The sequence below is a fragment of the Fukomys damarensis genome, unplaced genomic scaffold (assembly GCF_012274545.1).
Source record: "Fukomys damarensis isolate Sample0158 unplaced genomic scaffold, DMR_v1.0_HiC HiC_scaffold_28, whole genome shotgun sequence".
NCBI lineage: Eukaryota > Metazoa > Chordata > Mammalia > Rodentia > Bathyergidae > Fukomys > Fukomys damarensis.
In genome coordinates this window covers 41372441-41396174 of record NW_022900940.1, presented here as the reverse complement: position 1 = coordinate 41396174, position 23734 = coordinate 41372441, and the positions used below count along the sequence as shown (strand labels likewise).

General features: G+C 52.8%; 3 protein-coding genes across 4 annotated transcripts in view; all 3 read right to left on the bottom strand.

The window, feature by feature from the left end:
- Positions 1–417: 417 nt before the first annotated feature.
- Itih4 (inter-alpha-trypsin inhibitor heavy chain 4) lies at positions 418–13665 on the bottom strand. Of its 2 annotated transcripts, XM_010643077.2 has the most exons (22): positions 13527–13665; positions 12022–12182; positions 10245–10349; positions 10001–10163; positions 9788–9898; positions 9164–9292; positions 8412–8528; positions 7995–8163; positions 7791–7916; positions 7438–7619; positions 7170–7355; positions 6686–6825; positions 6296–6450; positions 5737–5787; positions 5164–5310; positions 4344–4421; positions 4112–4138; positions 3913–4029; positions 2860–3034; positions 1274–1428; positions 1055–1151; positions 418–628 (listed from the first exon to the last, which is right to left on the bottom strand). In XM_010643077.2, the coding sequence occupies exons 1-22, from the start codon at positions 13617–13619 to the stop codon at positions 568–570; spliced, it is 2745 nt and encodes a 914-aa protein (XP_010641379.1). In that variant the 5' UTR covers positions 13620–13665; the 3' UTR covers positions 418–567. The 2 variants fall into 2 exon arrangements, with proteins under 2 accessions (XP_010641379.1, XP_010641380.1); XM_010643078.2 differs by lacking the exons at positions 12022–12182; positions 13527–13665 and adding an exon at positions 10466–10829.
- A 2222-nt stretch (positions 13666–15887) lies between these two features.
- On the bottom strand, positions 15888–17978 carry Mustn1 (musculoskeletal, embryonic nuclear protein 1). The gene is made up of 3 exons (XM_010643076.3): positions 17501–17978; positions 16361–16490; positions 15888–16162 (listed from the first exon to the last, which is right to left on the bottom strand). Exons 1-3 carry the CDS (start codon positions 17507–17509, stop codon positions 16056–16058), a joined length of 246 nt encoding a protein of 81 aa, XP_010641378.1. The 5' UTR covers positions 17510–17978; the 3' UTR covers positions 15888–16055.
- A 1296-nt stretch (positions 17979–19274) lies between these two features.
- LOC104875506 (store-operated calcium entry regulator STIMATE) overlaps positions 19275–23734 on the bottom strand; it is a gene marked incomplete at its 5' end in the record, with an annotated part of 63243 nt that continues 58783 nt past the window's right edge. The window contains one exon of the mRNA XM_010643075.3: positions 19275–22792. Coding sequence (XP_010641377.2) covers positions 22676–22792 — 117 coding nt within the window. The remainder of the gene's footprint in view (positions 22793–23734) is intronic.

Genomic DNA, 23734 nt, shown 5'->3' with positions numbered 1-23734 from the left:
GGGCCCATGTGTGAAAATTAAGCTGTATAAGGCAAATCCCATTGCAAAGCACCCCAAAAGTTCACTGGAAAAGTCTGGGAGTTGGCCTATAAAGAACAAGCCAGCCCACTTCATTTTTTTTGAGTCAAAACTAGTTTTCAGAGACCAGGTGTCCAGTGAGCAGCCAGGACCTTCACTCCCAGAGAACGTCTGCCAGCGCTGGATCCTTGCCTGGCAGGGGTGAACATTTCACATGGGTGGCTTTCTTTTACTTTCCTACATTGCAAAGCAAAGGGCCAGGGCTGAGAGGCCTCATGGACCTGACTGGACCCAGGCCCTTGACGGCTCAAAGTGGAAGAATCTAATGTTCTGTGACGCTGAGTGTTCAAGACAGATGCTGAGGCCTTGGGATTTGTATGTGAAACCAGAGACGCTTACTTCCTAGGTCACACCATCTTTATTTGTAACAAGTGGGAACCCCCTTCCTATTGTGATCCAGGCCCCACAGGTGACCCTGCAGCCACAGAGTGACAGCCACTTGCACACAACAGGGCGGCAGGGGTAGGGCATGGGCTCCTCTTATCTGAACTACAGCTCCACCGACCAGCAGGAAATCTCTGTCCCTCCGTGGTGATCCAACCTGAGCTCTCTGGGATAGATAGATGACAGGCAGAGAAGCGTTCAGCAAATCTCAGGTAGGGTGGGAAGAGGGGGACAGCTGGAGACAGGAACATGCAAAGTGGGGAGTCCCCAGTCCCTAGCCAGGTCACAAATGCCCAATTACTCAAAGGATTACCAAGGGAACCTAGGATCTGGGGATCTGAGAGTTGGGCAGGGACAAGGACAGTTTTCTGGTGATGCTGGGCCTGCTGTTTTCTGTGGAGCTGCGCTGACCAGCCTTTGTGGGGTCACTGAGCACGGGTTCAGACATGCGTCTGGTGCCAATCTTTTACTCGCTTCTAATTGCTGAGCAAGGAAGGACAGAAGGAGTGGGGTTCTGCGGGGCCTGGTTCCCAACCTCCCCATCCCCTCATCCTGGCCTGGCCATGCTCAGGGGCTGCAGGTGCTGAGTCACCTGGTGGCAGAGTAGTCCTTCCCTTGAACCCTCAGCATGCGTCTGCTGTCATCTGCAGCTGCTGGTGGCTCCCAGAGCACATCCTGGTAAAACTGGCCTGAGGCACAAAGGGTGGATCAGTGGAGAATAAAGGCAGAGCTTGGGAGACATGCAGAGGGGAGGACACCGCCTGCTCTTTACAGAGGGGGTCCCTGAGGATGTGAGCCACGGGCAGAGTACCGAGGGTCCCGCTGACTTGGCTGGAGAAGTGGTCAGTGTCACGCAGAAGGAGCAGGAGCCCCTTCCCGGGGTCATTCTGAGATGACAGGCCAATGGTCACTTTGTCTGGGCCACTGAGCAGCAGGAGCCCTGTCTTGTCCATGGTCATCTCCAGGCTGTGGAAAAAACCAGTGGCCTAAGCAAGAAGGCAAAGACACTTGGATAGTAGCATGGGGAGTCACTGTGGCCTTGGCTGGGGAGTCCCTCAGGTCTTTAGTTTTCTTACAGGTAAAACAGGGTCATTGATGGCTTCATAATATCCAATTTCCCTGGCATTATTTATAAAATAGTGGCTCCTTTTCCTCTGAGTTTCTTAAGTTTGATTTTTTTTATGAGTTGGTTTTTATGATTTAGGGAGTTTCTCTGATACACCTACTCAGTCTCTGCCTTTTTTATGGCAGGTGCCACTTTGTTTTGATTAGGGTTTAATTGTGCATTTCAGTGAATGTTAAATGTTTTTTCATTCTACCCCTTCTTTCCTTCCTTCCTCCCCGCTCCCCCAGTACTGGGGAATGAACCCAGGACCTTTGTACTGAGCTACATCCCTAGTCATTTTTACTTTTTTTTTTTTCTTCCTTTTGAGACAGGGTCTAACTAAGTTGCTAAATTGTTCAGCCTGCACTCAAACTCCAGCCTTCCAGAATGTAGGAATTAGAGGCATGCACCATACCCAGGTTGGCTTATCTTTATGTGTAACTTCTAACAGGTCACAAAAGTATTTGATTTACTATTATTATAATGAATAGAAAATTTTCATTTACTGGCATATATTTTGAAGGCATAGAAATGCTACCAATCTTTGTGCATCTATCAGATCACAAGAAACTCTAAGGTCTATGTGGAGAAGAGGCTGAGGCTGGCTAAGCGATTCATAAGGCAGCAATGGACAAAGTTCACAGGCCAGAGTGCAGGGTCAGGGTCCCTGGCCCCTCTCTGGGGCCCCTCACAGCCTCCAGAAATGGGGGGCTGCCCTGGAAGGTCCGTGGCAGGACAGCCACACCTCCTGGAAGTCACTGTCCACCTCCATTGCCCACCAGCTCCAGGACCTCACCAGCCCCCCGAAGGTTTGCTAAAGGTAACCCTCATGACCCCTGGGCCAGGGCTCTCCTGTTCTCATGATTGCCATCAAGACCTCATCGTGCAAGCAGTACCCTGTATGTCTTGTCCAAGGGACAGTGTATCATTTGATGGCAAGTGCTCCCTGAGCGCCTCCTCCCACTGGGTCCTCTGACCCCTCTGACTCAGGGCTAGGATATTAATGGGAAGCTGAGGCTCAGAGGAGCTAAACGCCAGCACAGGCTCACAAAGAATTAGCTGCAGAGCTACCAAACCACACTGTGGCACCCATGGGACAGTGACGTGGGTGAGTTGTCAGAACAGCCAGGTCCCCAGGACAACTCCCTGGTGCCTCCAGAGTCACAGGGCTTTGGTGCAGGGCTCCCTGTATCTCTGCTCCATCTCCAGTTTGTGGTCTCGGCCACCAGTCAGGGCCATCACCAGCCAGTGTGGCTGAGAGGTCATCTGCTCGTACCCAGCGTGGAACGTACCCAGGCAACACTGAGAACAGTGTCTCCTTCCACTTGTATGCAGAGCGTCTTTGGTTCCGGGTCACCACCACATGTTCAGGGGATACATGAATCTGCACCTGGGGGTTCTTATAGGTCACCTCGACCCAGAAGAACCCAGCCTTCTGTCTCTTGTACTGGCCAGTCACCTCAAGCCCTGACAAAGCCAAACCAGAGAGGTCAGAGCAGGGCAGAGCACTGACCTGAGCAGGGAGTCCTCCTCTCAGAAGTGATCTTCACTAGCTAGTGCCCTTCAGGGCCACCCGTTTCTTCAGCAACGCTCCACACTGTGCTTGCTACCGTGATCCCCACTCCCTCTTCAGCTTCACATGGTTTTGGAGGGGTCCCTGATTCTTTGGTGAAGGCTACTGTGAGTGAGACTTGGAGAAGGGAGGTCTTGTCTCCAGTCCATAAGCTTCATCAAGGCCCTGGAGGGTGTCTGGCCCTGAGCTAGCTGCCTGGTCAAGGGTGCGATGGGAAATCCCTGAGAGCAGGGAGCACACAGCACATGAGCCTGAGCACTGTGACAGGGGACCACATGACCCTGGAAGAACAGGGGAGCCATGGATGTCCCTTAGCTCTTTTAGCTCTGTTTGTGCATCCCTGAGCGCGGTGTGTCCCCGTGTCTGCCTTGCCACCTCAGCTTGACCAGTGAGGCCCTTCCAGGGTTACACGGTGAGCTTGGGGCAGCACCTATGCCACTGGGCCCCGGTTCTGTGCCCTGCAGGTTCTGAATTCTCCATCTAGAACAGCCTTAACCTTTCCTCTACTTGTTTGCCAAGGCTCAGCCACTCTTGCGTAAACTGTACAGTGACTCAATACTCAGGTAGCTCTGGCCCCTTGGCACTGACCACAACGAACCCAGCCACCCATATCTGCATGGGATGTCTGGGGAGGGCCTACAGGTGGTGCGGGGGAGAGCCTACTCTGGGGTGCACAGTGTCTGTACACTGTGCGTCTCTGCGGGCAAATGATGAATGGGTGAGAGTGGTACCGAGGTCTCTGGGGGGATGGCTGGGTGTGTACTCTCCTCACCTCGGCCAGGGTCTGAAAGCAGGTCCATGGGACCCTGAGAATGACTGATGTCCACGCAAAGTCGGTCCCCACTGGGCCCACGCAGTGGCAGGATGATGGCAGGAACCTGGCCAGAAGCTGGGACAGCCACACAGTTCCTAGAGCAGGTGGAGAAGTCTAGGGGGCAAGGATGGGGAGGGATGCTGGGAAGGCAACTTACCTGGAGATGGGGCTATTGTAGTTGTTTCTAGAAGAAGAAAAAGGAAAAGGCCTGGGTTCAGGCAGCCCCTTCCTGGGGAGTGGGAGCATCACAGTTTGAAGCAATGGACAGGTGCAGATAGGGCTCCCTCTCTACTTCAACATGGAGAGGCCCATACGACAGCTTCACAGAGACCCTGGAGGGCCCCAGTTGGGACAAGAAGCTGCTCCAGGGGCTCTGGCCTGGGGTGTACCTTTGTTTTTTATTTTCAGATGATCCAACACATTCTGAGTCAAATCTGAGGAAATCAATGGCGTTGTAATCGGCATCACTGCAAGAACATTCAGAAACATAAAGGGAGATGGCATTAGGACTCAGAGCAATCCGCATACCCTGTGGCCAACCCTGCCACCCGTTCCCACCAAACTGTGACACACATCAGCCTTGGAAGGAGGACTGGTAGGGGAGATGTGAAGAATTTAGGTTTGCTCTGTAGCTGCACCTGGGTGCAGACTTTAGGAACAGAAACAGTGTGAGGGCCTCCTGCTAGCATTGGACACTTCCAGCACGAGTAATGAATCCTACCCTGTGAAAATAGTTCTGCCCTGGGGAGGGGATGCCTGTCTTTGAGCTGGCGGGGGTGTCTCCAGGTGAGGGGGATTAACAGTGATGTCTAAAGAGCTTGACTAGAAGCCCTCCTGGTCAGCCTCTGCCCTCTTGGGACCCAGGGTCCCCCCTGACCAAGCAGCGTGAGAGAAGCTGCCGTCTAGGTTTGTGGTGAGACAACCAAGGGACAGGAGAAAGAGGGATCACACACCCAAGGAGATAAAATGCTGAGGACAGGGTAAAGGGGTGGCTAGTCAAGAGGTAGGCAGACAAGAGCAGCCCCTCAGAGAAGGCTGTGTGCTTGCCTAAGAGAGGATCCTGGATGGACCAGACCATGCTCACTGCACTGTCCTGCGAGCTCTCCCTGCCCGGCTGTGCTTGGTGCTCTCTCTCACCCCTCTCTACAGGGCCGCTTCAATGGCCACTGTGGGGAAACTGAGGTCCTCTGAGGTCCGACAGTGACTTACTGTGGGACGTGTCCCTCAGCCTCTCCACGTTCGGATGTGGGTAGAAACGCGAGTGATGAGACAGCTGGGAAAGATGACCAGATTGTCGATAGTTTCCAGGGACCCCCAGAGCTACCGCTCCGAAACTCGAAGGGAAGTTAGAAGCTCCTAGTTTGTAAAAATGAACAGCTGCGGTCTTTACTCAGGCAGCGTCATGGGTCCCCAGAGCCAGGGTTCGGGGACTTCAGGCCAGGAGGGGCGTGGAGAAAGGGCTGGTGGGCTTTTCCTCCCTAATACCTGCTACTCCGTGTAGCTCCCCCACACCTTGGCCTGGAAGACAACGATACTGGATTCTCCCTCCCACCACCAAAGATCACGTCCGCCTAGGCCCTACCCATTCAGTGAATCCTCTTCTTTGATCAAGGGAAGGCTCTGCATAGCCCCTTCCTCATCAGACACACCTGAGATAGAGTCCCAGGCCTGTCACCAGTGAGGGAGGCTGGCCAGAGCACTCCCTATCCTCAGCCAGGTCAGAGAGTGGCTGGGGTTATGATTGTGTCATCTCCCCACCCTTTACTCCCTCCTCATTCGCACCTGGTATCCTGGACTGTCCTCTTCCCATGGTATGCAATTTGGAAAGGCGACCTGAAAGTCATTGAGACTTGCGTTTACTCCTTGGATCCATCTTTCTGGGATCCCAGGTGGATAGAGACTGTGTCCCTAGTGCCCAGGACAGGGCCTGAGGGGCACCCAGTATTTTAATGAACAAGTGTCTAAATGCACTAGTGTGGTCAGACAACACCATCTCCTGGTACCAGGAGGGTGGAGCCAGCCTTTGAAGGCATTAGGTCTTTACCTCCTGAGTGGACATTCCCATGTCTGTTATCTGAATAAAATACACAAACACACACAGGCAGAGAAGAGAAAAGGGGCACTCTCAGGGCAGTTTTGATCAAGTTGAAGTGCTCATATTTGAACTTGCTTCCTAATCCCAGAAATACACAGATACAGTGCACTGGAGGGAGCCAGGAGACCTGTCCTCAGTTTCATCAGATCCCTCCCTGGCTCCTGGGAGTCTGTGGATGGCAGGACAGGGTCTTGGTGGGATGCAGGAAGGCAGGGAAGAAGGCAGAGATCTCAGTTTCACACTCACGGTCCTCCGCAGGCTTGTCAGCAACTTGAGACTGTTCTTGGCCTTCAGGTTTGGTGATTACCATAGATGTGAGAGGAGTGACAAAGTTGTAGCTGAGTGACAAATTCAGAGCTCGAGTCTTGAGGGCCTTAGATTTGTCATCCGATGCTGAAACACTATTGAGGTTGAGGATGTCAGAGCTCAAGAGGTCCTTGGGTATGTGGGCCACTTTTCCTCCCCACCGGGCCCTTCCTGGGCAATCCCCGGGGGAGAATTTGGAGCTCAGACATGCTATGCATCTCCACACACAGGAGCTGCCCCATGTCAGCTGTGCCTGACTCAGGGAAAAAGCTGAGGAGCTGATGCTATATGCAGCCTGCTCCACTGGTCCACAAGGTCAGGGCCACTCACGTCTTCTCCAGCAGCTGCTGGATGGTCAGGTATGCCCAGAGCCTCTCCATGAAATTATGGAAGATGTACTTGGGACTCTGGAACAAGCCCTCCTGCTCAGCTGTGCTGGATTCCGCCTGGAAGGTGATGTTCTCCGTGTGCTGGAAAGAGGTAGTCCAAGCAGGGCAGGAGTAGTGAGGGAAAGATGTCTGCACTTGCCCTGAATTCAGAGCTGTTCTGTGAGAAGCCTGACAAGTACTGGCGCAGGTCCAGGGCACCTACCATGAGGGGAGCATCTCCTCTGGGTAGAGTGGGTATAGGGAAGGAATTTAGGGGTGCAAGGGGCGCAGCTGCATAGCCTCCAAGGGTTAGAGGAAGGGGAGATAAAAGGTAATCAGGTGTGTCAGGTGCGGGTAGGCAGGTACAAGGCAAGGACCTGACCCTTGGGGGAAAGGAAAATGAGTGCCCCCTACTTGCCCCTCTCAGCTGACTTGGCCACACTCACCATTTGCCCTCTGACTTTGCTGAAGAGCACATCGGGACTCTGGTCCCGGAGCTTTCCAGCCACCACCATCTCTGAACCCCTGAAGAAGAGGTGGAAGTTGTTCTGCGTGACTTCTTCCACAGCGTTGCTTGGGTACTCGAAGGCCACCTCTGTCAGCAGTGGATTGGCCACCTCCTCGTAGAAGTCCTGCGGGGTGTGGGTAGAGAGTGTCACAAAGGCCAGGCTGAGTCTGCCTGGCCCCCTGCAGCCCACTGGGGGACACTGGCACCTGGAGCTGCAGGGCAGAGTCCGAGTCTTCATAGATGCGCCGAGCTAGGCCGCCATTGTCCAGTGCCAGCTTCTCCAGGAAGGCATAGCTGACATCAAAGCCAAAGCCAAGGCAGAAGAGGCTATACTGGCTGCCTATGGCTTCCTGCACGTTTTTCTGGATTTGTGTGCGATTGGTCTCCCCTAGATCAGTGGGTTTGGGAAGAGGTTGAGAAAAGAGCTCAATGGCTATTTCCGGAACTCAGAGCCAGAAGGGTCTAAGTGATCCTCCCTCTGCCCAGGTCCCCCAGCAAGCCTGGGTGCAGCTGTTTCTCCTGTACAGTGTGACCTGGAGTGGCCGGGCAGTGCCCTCACCCACGGTGGGGTCGCCATCAGTGAGCAGGATGATGAGGGAGATGCTCCCAGAAGACAGCAGCTCAGCCTGGTTGCTGTTCTGCAGAAGCTGCACAGCCACCAGCACGGCATCGTTGATGTTGGTTCCTGAAGGGCACACACTTAAGGTGGCTCCCAGCCTGGCTCCCCAGAAGCCCTCAGCCTGCAGGGCTGCTGCCCACTTACCTCCCCTTGCCTGGATGCTGGCAGCATAGCTCTTGGCCTTGTTCACATTCTCCTCTGAGGCTGGCACCAGTAATGGGTTCCACAGGTTTGCTTCCTCACTGAAGACAATGAGGTTGAACTGGTCTTTGGGGTTGAGGTCACTCAGGATCTTGATTAAGGCTTCTCTGGTCTGGTCAAGGAAGAAACAAGAGGAGACAAGGTGGGTGGCTCAGAGGGCTCATGGTCCTTAGGCTGGTGTCTAGGGTGGGGACACAGAGCATGCTCTGGGGGCAGAAGCTGTGCTATGCTTAGGCCAACCACTGCCCCTGGAAGGACCCTACCTAGGAGGATGGAGCAGGTAGGGTCTGCCTGCTGGACCAGAGCTGATGGTGGAGAAGCCTGGAAGTTTTAGGGCCTTGCTGTAGCCCAGGGACCTACCTGCCGGATTTTCCTGCCACTCATCGAACCACTCTTGTCAATGACAAAGACCACGTTCTTGGGCATGGTGGGCAGGCCTTCTGGGGCGAAGTAGTGCACAAAGTAGCCATTCTCGATCTGTGGCCAGAGTGAGACCACAGCCACAGGATCAGAGCTGCAGCCCTGCCCTGACCTTGTCCAGCCTCATCACAAGTCCATGGGTTTTTATGTTCTGTTTTACTCCATACTTCTCTGTCCCACCCCTCACTTCACCAAATCTGTGCCATCTTTCAAGGCTCAGTCCCCTCTTGTAGGAGGCTTCTCTACTCACGCACAGCCCAGTAGAATTCTTCCTCTGCAAACCCGCCTCCTACTTGTTTTCATGCTTGAGGGAGCTTATACGAAAAGATTCAGACACTAAACTTGATGTTCATCAAAAGAGGGAAGATTTCAAAAGTAAGGAATAAAAGAGAGGCATAATGATAACAGAGAGAAGCTACTGTAACCAAGCATAAAACTGAGGTATGAGTCTGCGGGCAGCAAAGACAAAGAGGGAGACCCCACAGACGAGCTCTTCAAAGAGCTTTTCTGCCTCTGAAAAGAAATCGCTTCAGGGGCAATATAAATAAACTGCCTGTTTTCTGTCTGTGTCAATGCCTGGTGCACACTGCTAAATCAGGTTCATTATTTTCCTCTTGTAGAATACTCCAGCTCAGGTCTTTGTGGATGGACAGATTTCTAGGTTGCTTTGCTTTGGCCTGGAGCCCACCCACCTGAATGGAGTTCCCAGAATGGGTCCGGTTCACATCATAGCGGACAATGAAGTTGCCGTCCAGGATTGTGTCCTGCTGATCTGGAGACTTTTGCTGCTGGGAGAGCGTTGGCTTGAAGCGGATATGAGCCTGGAAAAACAAACTGGGCTGAAGCCGGAAGAGAAGCAAGGCCTGCTGACAGCTTCCAGCTTCATATGCATACTGAGAAGTCAGAATTCCAGGCTGCATCTTCGGGTTAGTATTCCAGGGACCTTCTCTTGGGGTGAGCTGCCACTGGACTGCCTCCACATAGTGAGTAGGTGTGAGAGGGAGTCCCATTTCTGGGGCCATGCATTCAGAGGCTGGGGCTTGGATGTGTGTGATCCTCTGTCTCCTCCACTCCACCTGCTCCCAGGATCCTTCTACCCGGCTACTCTCCACATCTTTCCCCCACAGATTGCAGGGCTCCTACAAGGGAGCACTATCCTCTAGGCCTTGCCCTTTCTGTTTGCCCAGACTCAAAGATCTTGGGAGCTCCTCCAGCTCAGAGTCGGCGCCACTGTACTGTACTCTGAGATCCAGCCCACAGGAATGGACTGAAGACAGAACCCTGGAACCTCCACCCACTGGCCATGGCAGGCCCACCTTGGTCGAATTCTTTGAGGTGGTGAGGGCATCTACTAGCTCGTTGGTTATGAAGGTGCTCTCTGTCTCCAGGAAGCTGATGCCCTGAGGCTCGAAGATGTGAATGTCCATCTGCAAGGAAGGATGTGAGTCATCAGGCCAGTTGGGAGCCTGGAATGGCCTTCAGAGGTGAGGGCATCCAGGAAGCCTCCTGAAAAAGGCAGTGTCAGATACCTGCAGGTGCTTGACGAGCTGTTGGGGCCGCACTTTGAGCAGGAGTTCATATACCCCCAGATGCCGCCTGAGTAGCTCCTCATACACCAGCTCGAAGGTGACCTTGGTAGCAGGAGCCACACTGACCGACACCTGGAACTCCTCCATCTTTCTCCCGGTGGCCCTGGGGAAAGAGTGTGTCAGGCCTGCCCGGCTAGAGGTTAACACAGGGGCAGTTTCCATCGTGACGCCCCTCCCTCCTCACTTGATGAGGCCGGCACTCTCTCCTCGGCTCACAGCCATACTGTACTGCTCCTGGGCCGCAGCCTTCTCCTTGACAGTCGCCGGGTAGGTCACACCGTCGATGACCCTGGGACACAGAGGTGGCAGCTGCCGAGAGGCTGGTGGAGGGTCTCTCCAGGAGTCGGTGTGTCTCCTGACACAGCATGTTTCTGCGTCAGTCACTGCCATTTATTTTGTACCTACCGCGTACACCATCCCAGGCACAGGCCTGTGCACATCCTGTGGTGTGTGCAGTGTCAGTACACATGCATTTCAGGGACCAGACAGGGAAGGAGAGGTGGTTGGGGAGGCAGGGTTGGGCTAAATAAGTCCAGCCTCCTTTCAGCCTTCCCCTTGCATTCCAATTTTCCCTTCAAGCCTCACAGACTATTCCTGGAGGAATCAGTCTTCACTGGCAAGAATTCTTCTCACTTGACACCACGTGGCCAAGACCGAGCAGGAGGAAGACACAGGGCTGAAGCCTCCAACCTCTTCCTTGCAGCTCCTCCATCTTGCCCCTCAGGGACTCTGCAGGGCGCTTAGCCTCTCTGGAAGTAGGTTTAGACGACTGGTAGGTTTAGGACTCCTGGGGGTGTGAACATGACCCTCAGCAGCTATCCTTTGGGGTTGAGAAATAAGGTCTAGGGCCATTTCTCTGGAAAGGGCTACTCCTTGTGGGGTGAGTAGGGGCATGTCAGGGAAGCACTCAGTCAGGCTCCATGGGAGGCGGTTGAAAAGTGGGAGTGTGGAGGCTGAGGGTGCGCAGCTGCACACAGCTGGCACCCCACCCTCACCTCCCTAGTTATACTCTACCCCTGGGCCAGGACGGGGCTGGGAGTAGGCAGCCCAGCTCCTTCCTGGTGGACGGTTCTCAGTATCTGTAGGTACAGTGGTGGGATGCATGGTTGGGTTAGGGATTGAGAAACCCTGTCACATGCTTCCCTATCTCACACAGCAGTGAGATCTGGGGCCAGAGAGGTGGTGCCAGTCTTGCACTCTCAGCTGGTACAGTAGTTTGGCTCCTGGTTAGAGGCTAGCACAGCCTGCATACCTCTGGCTGTAAGGTGGACCAGGCTATGAAAGCTAAGGCTGCCATGGGGCGGGGATAGGTGGGAGAGGGAGCAGAGCCAACCACAGGGACCCAAGCACCTACTGCCCCTTCCCAGGAACATTCCCTCTCTGTCTCCTCCAGCACCCTCCGTAATTCTGGGAGCAGCCTCTCTCTCTTCTCCTCTTCTGGAGGCCAGGGATAGACAGAGTGTTCTAATGAGCTTTGCAAACATTGCAAAACTGAGTTGGTAAGGGCAGAGAGGGTTGTCACCAGCTCAGAGTCCATGGAAACCCCAGGCATCTGTGGCAGCACAGGCAAGCCCTCTGCAGAAACAAGGAGGACCATTCCTCAAGGCAACTCTCCACTGGGTGAGGAGGTTCTAGATATTCTGAGATGGAGTCTACTTTGATCACTCCCTTCTAGCTAGATCTGGTCTCAGGACACCACAAGTTTGTGCTCTTCAAAGGCAAAGACAGAAATGCTGCGGTCCTCTGCCTGTCACCTGGGCAGAGCTTAGAGATGAGAGCTGGGGGCAGAAGGGCAGGCAGATCACCTCTGAAAACAGACAGCTCCTGGGTAAAGCCTCCATTCCCCGTGAGGCCTAACAGGTGAAGCACATCTTGCTTCTGGAAGAGAGTCTTGGGGCCCAGAGGAGATGGAGTTGCAGAGCTGGGCTGTGGGCCAGGGAGGAAGGGAGGTAGGCACCTACATGGAGAAATTGGTGATGAAGGCTTTCCTGGGTAGCTCCATCTGGAAGGTGGCCTGCTGCACAGCATCGGCCTTGTTGACCACCTGGCTGGTGATGACAGTATGGGCAAATCGGGACGAGACTCTGGAGTCCACAGTGAGACTGTAGATGTCGACGCCATTCTGGACCAGTGGAGGGGAAGCGAGTCAGCATGTCAGTGCCAAACTAGCTTGGTCAAAATGATCAAAATATGTGCAGGTATGAATGTGCCAAGATGAACCTGCTAATCTGTATATCTAATATGCACTAAACAAAACAGTATAGGGGAAAAAAGAGCCTGACCCAGACCAACCCCTACCCCCAACCGGAGTTGCTGAGCAGACCTCAGGCTGAATCCAGGGCAGCATTTCACATCTGAGACTGTCTGAAATAAGAGGCAGGGTGTGTTCACCCCCTACCCTACAGCATCAAGGGGCACAAGCCACATTTGTCTTGTTCTTTGGGGGCCTACAGTGCCCCATGGGTACAGCAAGCACCTGGGGGATTTGCTGAACCCCAGAGGTGAGGAGGGGATTTTGCTTCTCCTTTGTGCAGAGGTGAGGGCCCTGGTGGGGCCAGGAGCTGTGTGTCTAGCTGAGCTTTCCCAAAAAAGGGCAGCAAAGCAGTCTTTTTATTTCTGGTCACTCTGGCCTCCATGAAAACTGAACAAAATAGCTCCCGCCAGTCTCCAACCAGTTGTAAGAATTTGAAGGTAGAAAATGGTCCAGTGTGTAAAGGCTGGGAATCTTCTTCTCTGTCCAAATTTTCCCAGCAGTGGACCCTCCATTCACCCCACCTCTCTACAGGACCCCCCAGCATATAATCTTTGTCTCAACATCTGCAGCATCCCAGGAAAGGACACGTGGGCACACACACAGAGCCTTACACACCTCTGATCTGCCTTTGAGCTCACCTTCGTGTGCATGCCAACCATGTTGAGCTGGACATGCACACACGGCTCAGCATAGAGCTGCTAAGGTACTGAACTTGCAATCTTCCTGCCTCAGCCTCCCAGGTAACTGGAATCATAGGTATGCATTATGGTGTCCAGCTGTACTGGGCATTTTATAAATATTATCAGCCAGATTTTCACAATAATCGTTTATACAGGTTCTGTGATTATCATTTTAAAGGTGAAGAAACTGAGACATAACAAACATGAGGTTCACTCAGCCAGGAATGCAAGAACCAGGCCCATAAAGCTACATCTCTGCCCACCCCCGCTCCACTGTCCACCTCAAGGGGCACCTGGATAAGCTGTATTTCCTCATCTGCAGAATGGAAATGACAGGATAGCCCTTCTAGTACAGGAATACCCATAAGGCCCTCGAGTAGTGCACCGATTCTTTGTACACACACAGCATCACACACTCCTTAAATGCTTGCACACTCAGAGGCTGTCCCCACTTCCTAGACACATGCTGTCATTCCCCAGCTCACATCACACCCACTGGGGCACACATACGGGCACCACAGCTACCTGATACCTTTTCAGCAATGGCGGGGTTGAGGAAAGTCAGCAGCAGAGAGGGCAAGACTAGGATGATGCTGCAGGTGTGGACATGGCTGGGGATCTTCATTCTGGTTCCAGAGTTTGCCAGGCTGCCTCTGAGCCTGAGAACAAATGGGAGGCAAATTAATAACCTGCGTGTTGCTCCACCCCTGTGGGGGCAGGTTCTGGGAAATGGGGATCTGCAAGCCAAAACCTCAGGGGCCTCAGATAAGCCGGCAATGACCAATGTCCAGTGGACTTTGGTTGGGGCCAAGGGAAGGCACACTCAGGATAGAATTAGGTATTGGAGCCCCTTTTGAAAGGTCCAGAAGTTTCCCAGGCACCATGACCCCCTCCCCCTCCCCTTTTCTTGTGTGCACCCCAGGCCTAAGCTCGGTGGGATGATGGGGGACACAGGGTTGCAGGGATAACTAGGGCTAAGGGGTTATTCCACATGGCTTCTTGGGGGAAGGTGACCTTGATAGTCTTGTGGGACAGGGCAGTTGGACCCTGAAAGAATCAAGAACCCTGTGGAGGTATCTGAGGGGGCCCAGGCAGATTGGGAATATCTTATTTCTGGAGTGAGATGTGTGGGCCAGGATGTCCTCTCCTCTTCTGGGCCCAGACTGCTGTAGGTCCCATTAATCTAGCCAGAGTTCTAGGTTCAACTCCAGCACGGCCCCAAACCAGGCCTGCAACTTGACAATATATTGGGTCAGAGAGATGTATATCCTGTAAGATACACATAATGCTAGGAGTTCAATGACAGGTTGGCAAGGCACAGAAGAGCCAGCTGCCCAGAGCTGCTGGAGAAGGTGCAGGTGCGGGGGCAGGTGTGTTCAGGTGGCTTGAGATGGCAGGATGCCAGTGTCAGGGTGGTCTGATGCAGTTACAGCAGGCCAGCTGGGGTGCTGCCCAAGGGCCTGAGTAGTGTTCTTGGTGGCCTTTGCTGTTTGCCTTTAATAAAGCTGAAGTGCTGTTCTGGTAACAAATGGTAATAAAATGAACAAACATCAGGCTTCTGGATGAAGACATTCATTCCCTGGTGGTTCTGGGTTGGCCAGCTCCTGAGTCTGTGGACACGTGGGTCAAGTTACGAAAGTGTGGCCAAGTGCCAAGTCCTGGGCCTGGGAGGACAGCTCAGTGACACACCAGTCCTGAGGGTGTCCAGCTGCTGTGGGTGCCCACAGGGGGCCTTGGGGCAGTGTTTCCACCATCAGTCTTGCCTTCCTCAAAGCTGGCAGCAGCTGCCCCTGGGAGAAGGACATCATAGACTTTGGAATGAGTCTATGGCTGCAAATAAAGCTTTCTCCTTTTCTCAGCGTGGCTATGACTAGAGAAGCCCCACCTCTGTGCATGTGCATACTTCTCACACTTTTGGCTCTGGAGTATGAATGGGGTTCACAGGGGAACATATCCCCTTCTCATCTGGGGGACAAGTTTCCCCAAGGCCCCAGTGGGCAAACCCAGGCCCTGTGCCCACAGAAGGTCTGCTCCCATGGGGCACGGAGCATGGGCTTAGCCTGGAGTCAGAGCTATATAAGGAGGCCAGGCTAGCTGGGAATACGGGAAAGGGGCTGAGCAGCCAGGTCCACTCGCTGGGGGACAAGGGGAACTTCATAGAAGGTGTCAGCCTTGTGCCAGAGACTGCACACCCAAGGCCTGCCAGTCCAGCCCCAGGACAAGCTTCATCAGCCTGCTGATGGTCTGGCTGTCACAGCTGATGGACTCAAGTCTCCTGATTTGACAGCTCCATGCACATGGGACAGAGTTGTGAAGAGGGAAGGCTCACACACTGCTGAGAACCTGGTAGCATGGTGGGATGGAAAGGGGTGGGGGCTCACACTGCTGTTTGCAAGAGGAAACTCACTGCCACTGGCTAGAGAGCAGCCTTGACTTGGTTCTCTGAGGGATGTGCAAACTGTCAAGAAGGCAATGAGAATAGGGTACAGAGGGAGTGGGCTGTGAAGGCCGGGGTCCCACAAGGTCATGGTGTCCTTGGGAGCACTTCTATGGCTTTTGTGGCAGCCATGCCCCAGGCCACCACTGACTTCATTCTGAGCAGTATCACTGTGGGCCCTTCACAGAAGAGACTCCGGCTCAACTCTGTTGCATACAAGGGGAAACTGAGGCTTGGAAGAGAAGAGACTGAAGTCACAGAGTCAGTATCAAGTCTCCACATCCAACACTCTAATGTCTTACTCAGTAGCCCTAAAAGCACCTGCATTTTCCCCTGGGGCCTTCCCAAAAGCCCAGGAAGGCCACAAATATGTTTCTATGGCCCCGCCATGTCCTCTCCTCTGCAGATAGTGGCCACAACCAACCAACACCCTTCCAACACCGAGATCAATTGGGCATCTTCTTTATTGGTGTTTCCAAGGCACTGGTGTCAAAGGGACAGTGAGGGAGGGGCGGCAGTCCTGGAGACAGCAAGGAGAGGGGCACACTGTGGCATAAAAAAGAATTCGTGGGAGAGGCTCCTGTGTCCAGGGATCAGGGAGGAGAGAGGAGTGGTGAGCACTTCTCAACCAAAGACGCTCTTGGCTGGTCCGGCTTTGGGCTTCTCAAAGACAGTCTCAGTACCTGTGCGATTCCGGCTGAACACCGAGGGGGCGGCCGAGCCAGCTCGTTCTGGGGAAAGGGAGCATAGGGCACCATCAGGGCTTGGCCTAGCTTTCTCTGGAGGAGGCTCCTTGTATTGGGAGCAGCCTCTCCTTGGCCCAGGAGTTCTGGACTCTCAGAAAAGGACCCTTGACCCTCTCTCCCCACCACTGACAGACATCTGGGCCCCCAACCCCGACAACCACAGCTGACATGGAGGACACTTACCACACTCCCGCATGACCTGGTAGGTCTTAGATTTGATGTCCTGGTTCTTGGTCAGGTTTCCTCGGGCCCCCTTCAGGTCCTCTTCCTTCACAGCGGGCCGCTTCTTAATGGGGGCTTCAGGAGTGCCATCCTTTTGAAGTGCCCAGAACCCTATCTTATGACCTGTGGCCTCGAGACAGACCATTTCCCTACCTCTGAGCCTGGGCCAAGCCTTTCTTCTGGGCTTACTGGGCCCATACCTCTTCTAAGAAGCCTTCTTGACTACACCCCATCCCCCTGGGAGCCTCTCTGCCCCTTGGTCTGACCTGTATACTGCCCTCCCCCAACAGATAAAGAGCTCTCAGGGCAGCATCCTACAGCCTCACATGGGTCTACCCGCCCAGCCAAATTCAGAGTTGGGCACCATGAGCAAAGGGGAAAAGGACCACCTTTGAGGCCTCACAGCCCTAGGCAATCTGGTGAGTTCTGAAACCTGCTCACTGGCTGGCAAGAGGTCCCTGAGGGATTAACTCTTTTAGTGTGTTTCTGGGAGAGGTAGACAGCCCCAATGCCACAGTTACAGTACAGAGTTGGCATCCACCCACAGAACAGGCAGGGAGTATAATCCTCCACCTTGGCAGGCTGGCCTTCTTGCCTCTCCAGGGCTGGGACATAGACTGCGTCTGCCACACACACACAACCCCAGGCGCCTAGGAGTCTGAAGCCTTATTCCACCCTAAGCCATGGAAACAGGTGCAGGGATTCCCTCCCTCAGCCTGGGCTAGGCTCCTGTGGGCAACCCCTCCAAACTTCAGACACACTGCTGGGGAGACAGCTACAGGGACACTGAACTGTGCATCGATACACACATACTCTGCATGGCACAGAGGCCACAGCTACAATCGAATACAACTCTCTCACACACACAAATCTACAGAAGTACCACCCCTACCACCCCACCACAGAATAACCAGTCCAGCTTAACAGGGACTTAGGAAGGTAAGGTGGGACTCAGGGTGTCCTCGCTGGTTCCTGCACTTCCAGGTCTGCGGTGCCACCTATGTTTGGTGACAGGCTCAGAACAGCTGTCAGAAATAACAATGTCCAGGTATCCTCCCCCAGTACTGCTGGCTCCGACCCAGGCTGTGCTGGATCTCCTACCTGGGACATGGTGGGTGCTGGGCAAGCCGGCTCTCCGAGGGCACCTCCGGAAGGCAGTAGCAGAGGGAAGAGATCTGGGTGAAGCCTGGCTCTCTGGAGTTTATATAGCCTGCTTGCTGGTCCTGGGAAGTCACTCCCCTCCTCCAACAGGCTCCCTGATGATTCAGGTCCACACAGCTACTGGCTTCAGAGTTTATTCTTGGAGATGATAGGGGCAGTGCCCTGGGGAAAGCAGACAGCTGGGGGGACCCTGCACCCTCGGGAGCAGATGCCAGGCATGAGTGGTGACTGGCTTGTTTATGAATGTGTGTCCTGGAATGTGAGTCTGCAGGGGCCCATCTTGGTGTGGGAGGCTGTCTCTGAGGAAACAGAGGGTCCTGAGCTGGGTCAGAGGCACTGAGCTTGTTTCCTCTTCCGTCCCTTTCTCTGGATCCCAGAGGAAAGAGACTTTCCAGCCCCCAAAGGCAGCAGAGTAGAAGTTTATCTATTCCTTAGAAGCATTTGTTTCACAGACTCCAAGATGGGGTGAGCACTGGTCCTCAAGTGGAGAAAATGAGGCTGAGGCGAGTCTGGGAGCTGCTGCATCAGGTCTTTGCTCACATTTGTCCTCGATCCAGCACTGGTGCAAGGTGTGCAGAGGGATGAAGCATGGTGAAGGTAAGGGGCCTAGGAAGGATGGGCAGGGAGAGCCGGCTTGATGAGGAGGGCTCTAGGGTGAGTCTCTGAGATGGGTCACTGGGGGCGCTGGCCAGCGAACAGTGTAAGAGCCACAAGAGGGTTAGGGGACAGTGAACCCCACTCCGGCTACTGAGCTATGGGCAGAACAGGCCCACTAGCCCTCTTGGAAGGTCACTGAGTGCTTACTTCTGGAAGCTCTCACATCTTCATCTTTGCCGGGGAGAATTCCCAGGGGCATGTGGCAGGATCCTAAGTCTGGTGTGGGCATGCAGAGTGAATAGGTCCAAGCTTTTTCCATTAGATCACCAGCTCATTTTTTTTTTTTTTAAGACAGAATCTTGCTATTCAAGCCGGCCTCAAACTCATAATCCTGCCTCAGTCTCCCAAATGCTGGGATCACAGGTGTGTACCACCATACTTGCCAGCTCCTTTCCAGCTTGTTTTGGTGGTTATTTTTAGCCTTGAAGGCTCCCAACACATGGAACCCAACCAGGCTCTGACATTTGGTTATCACAAATGTCATTGCTGTCATACCTCAACCTCCACCCTCAACACTCCCTCTGGTCCCAGGATGACAATGTGAGGAATGCCAGGTTAGACGTGAGATAAATGTGGACATGGGGAATGCCTGGGACATTTAACAGGGCCAAGAGGTACAGCATGCATACCAGGATTTTTGAGGGCTTTTCTACGAGAGCCACCTCTGTGGTCCTTGAGGGTCCAACACTGCCCCCCAGCTATTTCTGTTCAGCTGAGGCCTTGGAACCAGATGTGGGATGTCCACGCCTCTATGCTACTTTCCAACACAACTCATTCCTCGGGAGGGAGATTGGGTTCAACTCACTAGCTAGGAAGTGAGAAACGCACGAGCATGCCTGCTTGCTTTTTGGGGTAGATTTCAGCTCCACTGTTGCCACGAGGTAATGTAAGTCTCCTTCTTGCTCTGCTTCCTTGGGAAAGCCTTCTAACTCACTAGGGAAAAAACTTTTTTTTGACCCCACTACACTGTCCCAATTCTAGCAAATCTACAACCAATGACCAAAAGTGGTTTCTTAAAAAACAAACAAAAGCCCCCGCCAAAACAAACAAACAAACAAACAAACAAAAAAAAACTGTAATAAGCTGTCAAACTTTATTGTAAACCATTTTACAATGAAATTATATCATCTTCCCTTTCATCTTAAGTATGTTTTTCTGTGACAACATCACTGGATGGCAGCTGAGGTGGGCAGTTTTTTCCTCATGTCCGACTTCTAGTAAACTTCATGAAAAGAAAAATCAATGTAAAACAACCGAACCAACCAACCAGCCAACCAACCTACCTGCCTATCCAGGATCTCAAGGTGCTCAAAGCTGGTCAGACCAAAAAGTTGGTCACCAAAAGTAACAACTCTTATGGCTGCCAATGTCTTACAGGGTAAAACAGAGCTCTGCCACTTAGCTGGTAGTGTGTGAAACTTCAAAGAGTCAGCTCCATACCCTAGAAGGTTGTTGCTTTGTCAGACCAGCAGGAAGCTCACAGGGCCACATTGCAGTGGCGGGGAGGATCCTGGGGCAGCCATCAGTGTGTCCCCAGGCTGAGGGGAAGTCAACTTGCATTTGAGTCTTTTTATTTTACGTGAAGAAACAGATGCCATTAACCTATGACTCCCTGTTGCCAGATAGGGCAAGAGGTAAAGTTTGAGGCAGGAGGCCACCAGCCTGCTTGAGGACTGAGGGGCCACAGACTCACAATGCACATATTCAGGGTATTCAGATTGAGAAACCACTGCCACCCATGATCTCACCACCCCTGCCATTGTCAATGTCCTATTGACAGCAAAAGGAAATAACAACAATAACCATCTCTTCCAGTTAGATGACAGTTCCTTCTCATCGGTTTATTAGTTACAAGAAACTTTTTCATAACCTTGACTTGCAAGCTTCCATCATGGTGACTTGATCAAAGTCCAGACTTGGACCAATCAGATTAACAGCACACGATATCCCTCGGTATCCCATTGCTTCTCAAGCATGGTGATGCCTGCCTTCGGCCGGTGAAGGGCTGCACCTCCTAAGGCACGTTGGAGCAGGTGGTGAGGAAACTTACCCCAGGGAAAGACAGCTCAGGAGGATGTCCTGATCACAGCCCTGCCTCTACCTGGACATGTGCATGGGACAGTGCACCACACAAGGGGACCCAGTGACTAGTGGAAGCTCTCCTGCAGCAGGTGTGTGTGTGTGCACATGTGGGTGCAGGTACAAACACTCACACGGGAAGAAGTCAAAGCCAAACACATGATGCCACACTGTCCAAGCCTGCATTCCAGGTGGCCCCTTGTGATGGGACTCTATTAGACCTCCATCCCTGCTGAGCCAGCTCCATATCTCCAGCCTCAGGGAATGCCCCGCTCTCACTGCCTCTTTGTCTTTCATTCCTACTGCTCAGTAGGAGCTGGGATGAGCTTAGGGGTAGGTCATCTGAGGTCAGCACAACGTGGAGTTCCCATTTTTCAGACTTGAGTTCCCCAACTTCTGTGCCTGGTTTGGAAACACTAGGAGCTCACAACTGAATATAAGGCTATGGGATCCAGGAAGGTGGCAGAGACAGCTCCACAGGTCGTCCAACCACTGAAATAGGAAGGCGGAAGAGAGGAGAAGAGTCACTGGTACCATTAGGGACTGACGGGCTCACCAGGAGTGTCAGTCCTGATTCTCCTAAAGGGGAGTCAGCAGAGCCCCACTGGAGAGGGGTAGGGAAAGACCACAGCTATGAGATGGGAGGTAAAGGTACAAACAAGAGCAGGAGCCCTGCAGGACTCAAGATGGACTGCACGTCTTCCTCACTGCCAGCCTCTCCTCTCTATGGTCATGACGGCCACGCTAGCTAAGTCAACTCCTACTGCACATCTAGTCCTCAGCCTCAGTGGTGTCTCTGCATTCCTAGAGGAAGACAGACTGAGAGGGCTTTCCCAGGTGTGCTCCTCTATCTAGGACAAGCAGAGCTGTGAGCAGAAGTGGGCCGTCCTATAGGCCTGGTTTAACAGCTTGGCTCAACCATCCATGCATATTCAGACCCATGATGGTTAAGTAAACACACAGGTTTAAAAAGAAGGATGCATGGAGTGGTCTTCACTGCCCCTGTCTTCCTGTCCATACTGCAGTGGGTGAGGTTTCTTTTTCCTACATGTTCATGGCTTGACAAACTCCAACATGTTGCTTCCACAGCAGGGATGTGCTGGGCTCAGCCCACTCCACCACATTCGGCAAACTCTCAGAGGGGCTTGTGGCCATGCTGAGTAGGTGCCACCATCCAAGTGGGGGACATAGCCTAGAAGCACCTGGTGCTGCTATGAATTTAGACAGGGAACTCTCTGATCTCTGCCTGCCCTGTTAGTCCACTCACAGCTTTGGAGGGTATGGGAAGAGACTCACTTGGCCAGGCGGGCGTCCTCCAGATTGCTGTGCAAATGAGCAAATGACAGCAGCTGACAGGTACCAGGGCAAAGAAAAAACACAAACAGCCCGGAAGTCTGGATTCCAAGATCTGGACACAAGATCTAACTTTAAGTCTCCTTTCTCAGCCAAAATTAACTAACACCTGTAATGTGCCAGCACAAATAGATGCCAAAGAGCTCTGAATCAGCTGCCTCCTGCTCAGGCCTGACCTTTACATACCACTGGGTTTCTGGTTCCACCTAAATGTTGACCACCCACCCCTCCTGAATCTTATCTTGACTCATCACTGAAAATTACCTAACAATATTCCAAGTAAAAACTCCCGACTTCTTCCTCCCACCAGCTTACACCCCATGAAAGGCAAACAAATCCATTTCTTTGGGGATTAAAAAGTTTTTAAATACAACAGTATGAAAATATAACTTAAAAGTATAAAAGTTGAACAGTATACGGAAGACTTAAAAATGTGTTTTGCCCACTAATCCCATAGGTATTTTGTAGGAATAAACACATACTCAAAAAACAGTAACACTGTCACAGCTCATAAAATCGGCTTTAGAAATCAAGTTACAAAAGCCATTTTGAGTAAGAAAGCATTCCAGCTCCAACTTGGTCAGCAAGTGACTTTCAGTCCCTAGCATGTCATGTGTCCACACTTCCGGCAGCCTCACTGAGAGGATCTACCCACAGTCCGTGCATACCTGTTTTCTACCATGTCACCCAGTCAGACACAGGACAGGGGCTTTGGGATCCTTCACAGCACTGTTCAGGACAACAACAAACAAACAAAGCTCTCGGCTTGCATATTTGGTCAGTGTTTGTAGTGCAACTGAGCGGGGGACCTACGGCTGCCCACAGCCAACTGGGGCACTGGTTCTTCTTCCCTCTGTTTAAGTCACGGTAGTCTGGGAGTGGGTGGAGAGGGCAGAGACAGCAGCAGGAGTGGAGGTAGAAGAGGAGGGGCAGAGAGAGAAGGAAGGGCTGATGCTGTGGGGTGACCGTCTGCTGACAAAGCAGCTGGCTGGGCTCCAAATCTGTCACCCCCAGCATTGGAATGTGTCATACAGGCAGCCCGAAGCGGTGCTTCTTTTTCTTCCCAGGTTTGAGGGGTGTCAGTCTGCGGAGGTCCTCCTCCACGTTGGACTCCTCCATCTCGTCATCAGCTGAGATCAGGATCTGAGGCAGAGGAGAGACAGGGCCTGAGACACTGCCAGCAGTGCCTTCTGCCTTTGCCTTCCCTACACCTGGGGTGCTGCAGGAGGTCCCAGTCTTGTGCCTCGTTACATAAAGGGAAACCAGCCACTGAGCTGACAGACTTGCAGTCTCTGCCGATGCTCCCCACCCTCTTCTTCCAACCTCTAGCTGGACCCAAGCCCAATCAGTTAATTCAACAACAGGGACCTGCAGCGTGAGGTTATCCTGGCAAAAAAATTGTTTAATTTGACACAGAATCCAGATCCTTGAAAATGCCTTAAATACAGCAGAAGCAAACCAAAAAGCCTCTTTCAAAAGGAAAAGAAATTGGGATATACATAGGATGGCAGGATTCAGAGGGGCTGTTTTGTCACTTTGAAAACTTTGTCACTATTGTAGGCAAATAGGAATGTTGGCTTTTCTGAGCCCCTTGAACAACTCACCATGCAGATGGGGCTTCCAGGGCAAACATACTCATCCCCTGTTCACTGCTGTGGCACCCTGGCCCCAGACCTCTGAACACCAAGGAAAGACCAGCAGAGCCTACAACAAGCTAGAGAGGCCCAGGCTCACCTGTGCAGGGAAACATGAACTCCTTCTGCTCCAGGAGCAGGGCAAATATTTACCACTTCTCCACTGGACTAATCTCTTGGGGCAGCGGTGGCAAAGCTTTTAGAAACCAGGTATGCACACTGCAACCCAAATCCCACTGTATATCACAAAGTGCCAAAGCTGCCTCTATGTGTGCTATTATCGGATGCTCATGTGTCTGCTGTGGCACATGTGCCATAAGTCCACCACTGTCTTGAGGGCTTCTGGCCTCCACCTCTGCTGCCTGAGTAAATTTCCACTGGCAACCTTGTCTGTCCAAGCATACCCAGTCACAAAGCACCTTACTTGTCTGGCTCAAACTTTGCTTGTCTT

Bases quoted from the DNA above. Each gene is read 5' to 3' on its own strand.
- Itih4 (XM_010643077.2), bottom strand. From the start codon at position 13,619: ATGAAGATCCCCAGCCATGTCCACACCTGCAGCATCATCCTAGTCTTG. The intron at 7,917-7,994 runs GTAAGTGGGCAG...TGTGCCCTTCAG, and splicing joins CAGCATCCAGGCAAGGGGAG to GAACCAACATCAACGATGCC. The intron at 3,035-3,912 runs GTGAGGAGAGTA...TGGCTTTGTCAG, and splicing joins GCTTTCAGACCCTGGCCGAG to GGCTTGAGGTGACTGGCCAG.
- Mustn1 (XM_010643076.3), bottom strand. The intron at 16,163-16,360 runs GTAAGTGTCCTC...CCCTTTCCCCAG, and splicing joins CCAGGTCATGCGGGAGTGTG to AACGAGCTGGCTCGGCCGCC.